At 44.5% G+C, this 8120-nt stretch overlaps 1 protein-coding gene across 1 annotated transcript; it reads right to left on the bottom strand.

The window, feature by feature from the left end:
- Positions 1–225: 225 nt before the first annotated feature.
- LOC129813509 (probable serine/threonine-protein kinase kinX) lies at positions 226–8045 on the bottom strand. Its single transcript, XM_055865803.1, has 8 exons — positions 8003–8045; positions 5745–5822; positions 3769–3840; positions 2556–3581; positions 1876–1989; positions 1705–1743; positions 1498–1542; positions 226–590 (listed from the first exon to the last, which is right to left on the bottom strand). Exons 1-8 carry the CDS (start codon positions 8043–8045, stop codon positions 535–537), a joined length of 1473 nt encoding a protein of 490 aa, XP_055721778.1. The 3' UTR covers positions 226–534.
- Positions 8046–8120: the final 75 nt, after the last annotated feature.

An 8120-nucleotide genomic window follows, 5' to 3' on the forward strand; every position in this document is an offset into this window, starting at 1 on the left:
ATACTTGTCATTATAAGAAAAGAAAAAAAAATATATATACAGTGGGGAGAACAAGTATTTGATACACTGCCGATTTTGCAGGTTTTCCTACTTACAAAGCATGTAGAGGTCTGTAATTGTTATCATAGGTACACTTCAACTGTGAGAGACGGAATCTAAAACAAAAATCCAGAAAATCACATTGTATGATTTTTAAGTAATTCATTTGCATTTTATTGCATTCCGTCTCTCACAGTTGAAGTGTACCTATGATAACAATTACAGACCTCTACATGCTTTATAAGTAGGAAAACCTGCAAAATCGGCAGTGTACCAAATACTTGTTCTCCCCACTGTATATAGGGTAAATTTAAAAAATCTAACAAGTTCTGGAAGTGAGATTTTACACTAAAGAAAGAAAAACAAGATTCTGAGTGTGCGAGTGAGAAATAGGAGACAGTGATGAATGCCGTTATGGCGCTTTTCATTCTCTGGAGGGAAAGCGCGGCTGCACGCGCTCAGTGGGATGCGATGTTGGCTGGTCCTCAATCAGTCTTACCGCGCTGAGACTGCAGGCTCTACGTTTCTATGGAAAGAAGATACTGACCTCACTAAGTGACAGTGATGGAATAAAAAATCAGTTACCATTCAATTTAATTCATAATACAATTACATCTGGTAGAGAAAACATTTTGACAACATAACACTTGTTATGTTGTCAATATGTTGTCACACGATTGATACATCATAATAAAGAATTCACGGCACAATCTAACAGACAAAAACAGGATGGAGGCCCTCTATTTCAGTTGTAGTCACATCACAAGTCATCTAACAAAAATCCTCAAACAATATCAAGATATGGTAAGTCGCTCTGGATAAGAGCGTCTGCTAAATTACTTAAATGTAATGTAAATGTAATGCATGGAATGACTAGTTGACTAGTTAGTAGACTCCTGCGAGAGCCATTTTATAAGCTGTGTTTCATAAACCAGCCTCAAGGGGGAGGTATAGCCTACACTACAAATAGCTTCACTGGCCTTCATTACTCACCACAAGGGAGAGTTAAGTCTACCTACCTTGATAGGATTAATCCACAGACTACATGTGGCCTAACATATTAGAGCACACGCTACCTACTAATCACGTGTGTCCTCACTGGCATGGGCTTCAACGTCAGGAATATGTTATTGTACGACATACAAAGAAAGACTGCCTGTTTTTGTCTGCTGTGGATACATGCCCAAAGGTCAGCTTCACTGAGAAAGCTGGGATTCTTAGATGGCATGAAACCATACTGCTGGTTAATAGCCAAAGTGCAAACTATCTATTAAACAATGATTATGGACTAATCACAGTAGGCATGCATTCAGCTGTGAAATGTAGATTCTATGAAATGATGATTCTAAACTTGTTGAATGTCTGATTCTAAACGTCTTGCTGTACAATCATACAATAGAGTAAAAATGAACGAGAAGATGCAATTGCGTTTTGACAAGTTTTTAAATTAAAGTTTACCTGTTGGCTCATCTTCCATCTGTTCTTCTGCCTGGGAAAGCTCTTCTGTTGAAACGAAACAAGCCAAAGTTAGAATAAAAATGAAAACAAATGCTTCAACACACATGCTTTCAGAGAACAGGGTCAATGACCACCATGAAAGCGTATGCAGAAGAGCTGTTCATAGTAATAACATTGGACCGGAGTTAAAATAATCTTATCACCAACCTATCAACTCCTCTAGCTCATCTACTTCAGCTTCTTCCTCTGCAACAGAAAACCAACATTTGCAGTTAGTTCAAACGGAGAGAGAGAGGAGGCACTGAAGAATGACATCTGAATATTCTTGCCCTCAACTGAGTGGAGGTATAGGTACATAAAATCACACTCAACACGTACCTGCAAACTCTTCCTGAAGACCTTCCTTCTGTTGAGTTTCTTCTGACTCAGCTTCTGATTCTGCTTCTTCTGTTTGTTCTGAATCTTCTGCTGCTGCGTCTTCTACCAGCTCTTCTGTGGAGCAAAGGAACAAGTTGTATTAGAACACTATTTTTCAAAAGAGAATGAATGACAGCCTCACATTGAGAATTGACGAACTCATCCACAAAATGAGCAGACAGACTTAAGTTTCAAGTTTTATTAGTCGTATGTACGGGATATGTATGGTATACATCATCCAATGATATGCTTACTTGCAGGTTCCTTCTCCACAATGCAACAAGAAATAATAATAAGAAATAATACAAAATGAGGTGACATGAGCAACACAAAAAGCAGATAGGAGAGACAGAAAAGTGAGTGCCCTATCCACTACCCCAAGATTAGATGGAAAAGGGGCCACTGCCCGACCTCTCTACATACATGTAGCTACTCTTATCAGATAAGATAATGTGTGCATACACTTCTGCAATGCAGCACCTGGTGTTCAACTGTGCTCGTTTTAAACTGTGTGAAGACAAACACTTCATCAGCAAAAACCGAGGCCTTGAGAGGATTTTCTTTCAATACTTTCTGGACCCAGATTAAGCCTACCCCTGGACTAAAAACCATTTGTTCTGTTCTGGAATATTTTTCCTTACCCTCCTCTGTTGCTGGCTCCTCCTCTGCCTCTTCCGCCTCCTCCTCCACGGCCTCCTCCTCAACTGGTGCAGCCTCTTCTTCTGCGGGGGAAGCCTCTTCTTCTGCGGGGGCAGCCTCTTCTTCTGCGGGTGAAGCCTCTTCCTCAACAGCGACTTCCTCCTCAACTGATGCAGCAACTTCCTCCTCAGCGACCTCTTCCTCAGGTGCGGCCTCCTCCTCAACAGCTTCTTCTGTGGGAGAATCCGCTTCTTCAACCGGGGCAGCCTCTTCAGCAACCTCCTCCTCAACTGGTGCGGCCTCCTCTACCTTTTCAACGGGGGCGGCCTCCTCCTTGACGACTGGGGCGGCCTCCTCCTTCTCCTTGACTGGGGCGGCCTCCTCCTCCTCCTCGACTGGGGCGGCCTCCTCCTCCTCCTCGACTGGGGCGGCCTCCTCCTCCTCCTCGACTGGGGTGGCCTCCTCCTCCTCCTCGACTGGGGCGGCCTCCTCCTCCTCTTCAGCTGGGGCGGCCTCCTCCTCCTCCTCGACTGGGGCGGCCTCCTCCTCCTCGGCTGGGGCGGCCTCCTCCTCCTCCTCGGCTGGGGCGGCCTCCTCCTCCTCCTCGACTGGGGCGGCCTCCTCCTCCTCGGCTGGGGCGGCCTCCTCCTCCTCGGCTGGGGCGGCCTCCTCCTCCTCGGCTGGGGCGACCTTCTCCTCCTCGACTGGGGTGACCTCTTCCACAGGGGCAGCCTTTTCTTCCTCCTCCAGAACCTCAGGATCTTCCTCAATGATTTCAGGCTCATCCACCTCCGGCTCTTCTTCCTCCTCATCCACCTCCGGCTCTTCTTCCTTCTCCAGAACCTCAGGCTCTTCCTCAATGATTTCAGGCTCATCCACCTCCGGCTCTTCTTCCTCCTCATCCACCTCCGGCTCTTCTTCCTCCTCCAGAACCTCAGGCTCTTCCTCAATGATTTCAGGCTCATCCACCTCCGGCTCTTCTTCCTCCTCAACCACCTCAAGTTCTTCCACAACCTCAGGCTCAGGCTCTGTAAGGAAGAGACAGCATTATGCAACTTAGCTGATAACGTCGATTTCCTGCCAAAACTAACTACAGCATTTCCCGAAAGTGATATTTAGTTTGAAAATGACACTGGGTGATACATATCTATGATATTGGCTGGCTTTTTCCTTAAAAAAATTGACAATTTCGATGTCTTCTTCAAGCTTACACACCTGGTAGGGGAGCAGAAACTTCCTCTGCTTCTGTGGCCTCGATCACTTCTTCAACAATGGGTTCTGATGCGGCTAAAGCAAGGGGACGAGGGGAAAGAGATAAGGGGTGTAGAGGGGAACAGTTAAGACCATCCTGATCGCAATTGATCCTTTTACTTAAACTACGGCCTCATCTGGCATACTTCATCATTTTCTTCTTGCACAGAACGTTCCAAATGTCTTAAGGCACATTCAAGAAAGTGCACTAACTTTATGAGGTGACTTTCCATGGTGTGTCAATAATGGGGGGAAAAAGTATGCTCCTTCAATATAGATTTCTAAAGTACTAACCCCTACGGGTTCAGAATAGAAACTGCTGACTTAAACCATGGTAGGTATATGTATGTAACATTAGTTTGTATAATGTGACAACAGGTATTGGTGTCTTGTTGACAGTAGGTGTAAGCATGTCGTGTACATGTCAGGTTTTACACAACATACAGGTTTTACACAACAACTTGCGGCAAGACCAGCTTATCAGAGCCAATGGTTAAAAGGGTAGAGAATGGCTCATGCTCCCCTGGAAAAAAACGTATAGAGCCTACAGGTGGCAGACATGAAATCAATACAGTTTACATGTACGAGTTTAATGGTTAGCTCTTGATTTAGATAGTCGTAGCAGCACCATGTGGGTGTCTGGTGGAGGACACAGTTCTACTGAGGGTAAAGGTTTCATAAACACCCTTTATGGCCCACACATACTATGATTTCAGCCGTCTTACGCCACAAATCTGCTGTCCCGGAAAATGTTCACGTTGTGGGAGAATTCTTAGGTCGTAAACAATTGTCGGACGTCCTGGCTCGTTCGGGGTGACAGGGTCTAGGTCTGCCGATTAAGTACCACCACGTGCGGTCGTAGGCGCCGACAAAGTTCTGTCAGTGTCAGTGCCTTTATCGTGTAGTGTGGCTGGTGTTACGAGATGATCCTGGTGACTGACAATAGGTACACAGAGTATGCACACAATAATATGATTGTGGATATTATTAATATCCATATTAATATAATAGTTAGATTTAAACATTGACATGCTTTGCAAGAAGAACGTTTTCCCTTAATAAACTTGTTTACATGACATCTGAAATCAGGCTACCTGATGGGATTTTGATAAACGAATAAACTCGGCAATCAAAATAAACGTTCTACTACTATTTTTGGGAAGTCTATTTGATTCCGAGTTCCGACAAAGTTTGGATGTGAAAACTATTTCTAAGATGCATACTTTCAGTTTTTCCCAAACTCATTTCACTCGCGCATAAGCATAGAGGCTTGTGCTGCTGGCACACGCTCAGATCAAACACACCGCTGCAGTTGACGTAGCCTACGTCGACTGACAGCCTCGCAAGCCAATCGCAGAATGTGACAAATGAACTGAAGCAAATCGTACATTCTGGCCAGGTTGACGTCAAGATTTTTTAAATTCGGTAACGTCACACAGTGCGGCATCTAATAATCGTAAAAGACGGAATCCGACGTACAGTGCGGGAAGGCCTTAACAGCTCGTGACGTTGTAGACGGATGCTATTTTTTGTCTAGTCAAGCCCACAGTTCAAATTCAATGAGAATAGTGATGAATAACTTGCATGTTTAAGCAATTGCATAAACATCTGACAAAGGGATGTTGAATGGAATTGTAATGAGGAAATTAAGTAGTAGGCTATGTTTGAGTATTTAAAAAAACAACTGGTCACATTGTTTATGTACAGAAGAGAACAGTGTAGAGTTGTATCCAGTAGCACCACCGGTGGAGCCTTCTCCTGTGTCTGTGGGTATAGTGTGCGTGTTTCATTACACACATTTCCTCTCATGAGCTTTACCATCTACTGCAGTTAATACAGGTGTGTGTGTGTGTGTGTGTGTGTGTGTGTGTGTGTGTGTGTGTGTGTGTGTGTGTGTGTGTGTGTGTGTGTACACACGTGTAGACCAGCAGGAGTTCTACCTTCTTCCACAGGTGCTGCAGGAGCCTTCTCTGGTGCTGCATCTCTGGTAATGATGACGGTAGCCTTCTCTTTCAGCCCTGAGGGTTTTACAAGTGACGCAGGGGGATGAGGACGACATGGCAACAACTCTTGTTCAGGAGAAGTGCCTTTACGGAGGCTACAAATCTGTATAATGTATACGGTATTTGGCAGAGTAATATTCATGTAAACTCAGCAAAAAAAGAAACGTCCCTTTTCCAGGATGCTGTCTTTCAAAGATAATTCGTAAAAATCCAAATAACTTCACAGATTTTCATTGTAAAGGGTTTAAACACGGTTTCCCCTGCTTGTTCAATGAACCATAAACAAATAATGAACATGCACCTGTGGAACGGTCGTTAAGACACTAACAGCTTACAGACAGTAGGCAATTAAGGTCACAGTTATGAAAAGAGGCTTTTCTACAGACTCTGAAAAACACCAAAATAAAGATGCCCAGGGTCCCTGCTCATCGGCGTGAACTTGCCTTAGGCACGCTGCAAGGAGGCATGAGGACTGCAGATGTGGCCAGGGCAATACATTTCAATGTCCCTACTGTGAGACGCCTAAGATAGCGCTACAGGGAGACAGGACGGACAGCTGATCGTCCTCGCAGTGGCAGACCACGTGTAACAACACCTACACAGGATCGGTACATCCGAACATCACACCTGCAGGACAGGTACAGGATGGCAACAACAACTGCCTGAGTTACACCAGGAACGCACAATCCCTCCATCAGTGCTCAGAATGTCTGCAATAGGCTGAGAGAGGCTGGACTGAGGGCTTGTAGGCCTGTTGTAAGGCAGGTCCCCACCAGACATCACCGGCAATAACATTGCCTATGGGCACAAACCTACCGTCGCTGGACCAGACAGGACTGGCAAAAAGTGCTCTTCACTGACGAGTCACGGTTTTGTCTCACCAGGGATGATGGTCGAATTCGAGTTTGTCGTCGAAGGATTGAGTGTTACACCAAGGTCTGTACTCTGGAGCGGGATTGATTTGGAGGTGCAGGGTCTGTCATGGTCTGGGGCGGTGTGTCACAGCATCATCGGACTAAGCTTGTTGCCATTGCAGACAATCTCAACGCTGTGCGTTACAGGGAAGATATCCTCCTCCTTCATGTGGTACCCTTTCTCATCCTGACATGACCCTCCAGCATGACAATACCACCAGCCATACTGCTTGTTCTGTGCGTGATTTCCTGCAAGACAGGAATGTCAGTGTTCTGCCATGGCCAGCGAAGAGCCCGGATCACGTCTGGGACCTGTTGGATCGGAGGGTGAGGGCTAGGGCCTTTCCCCCCAGAAATTTCAGGGAACTTGCAGGTGCCTTGGTGGAAGAGTGGGGTAACATCTCACAGCAAGAACAGGCAGATCTGGTGCAGTCCATGAGGAAGAGATGCACTGCAGTACTTAATGCAGCTGGTGGCCACACCAGATACTGACTGTTATTTTTGATTTTGACCCCCCCTTTGTTCAGAGACACATTATTCCATTTCTGTTAGTCACGTCTGTGGAACTTGTTAAGTTTATGTCTCAGTTGTTAAATCTTGTTATGTTCATACAAATATTTACACATGTTAAGTTTGCTGAAAATAAACACAGTTGACAGTGAGAGGACGTTTCTTTTTTTGCTGAGTTTATATGGCTAGTAACAATATAGTAATGTACATTGGGATTTAGGTCTAGGAGGTCATATGCATAAACTTTTAGACATTAACATAATTAAAAACAAAAATATAACATTTAAAGACTGATTTGGGTTTACATTTGCACATAAACACTGAATTGGTATTGTGTTCTGATATGCTGTGGAAAGGTGAGGTCTGCAGTGCTAAGAGATATAGCAGGACAGGGGAGCAAAGAAAAAATGAAAGAGTATTCCAATAGAAACGACTGGGAGGGAATGCCCATTTAGGCACAATGTCTAACCCAACCCTTGTGTATGCATACAATTGGCCATTTGTGTAACACCAAAACATCTTATTAAAAAGTGGGAGACAAGTGCACTTGATAACAGGAAACCTTCAAGAATCCAGCGACTTTATTAACAAAGAACAAGTACATAGCTGATCCTTTCAAATCCACTTCTGAGTTCCATCTCCACCAAATGCAAAATAAATCATTATGTCCTTGTCTAAGTCTACAAATATCTTGTCTAGCGACTTTAAATAAAGCTATATTTTCTGATGTAAATGAACACAAAACTAAACCACATCTGAAACTAAGCTTACAGCACCTTGCCGTCCTCTTGGCACCTTTCCCTGTCCAGTTCATACTTCTAGAGGACAGCATTATGATTTTTTCCACAAGCAGGAAGTGGCTAAAACACTATGCACTATACATTGCGGA

The sequence above is a fragment of the Salvelinus fontinalis genome, chromosome 17 (assembly GCF_029448725.1).
Source record: "Salvelinus fontinalis isolate EN_2023a chromosome 17, ASM2944872v1, whole genome shotgun sequence".
In the NCBI taxonomy this organism is placed as follows: domain Eukaryota; kingdom Metazoa; phylum Chordata; class Actinopteri; order Salmoniformes; family Salmonidae; genus Salvelinus; species Salvelinus fontinalis.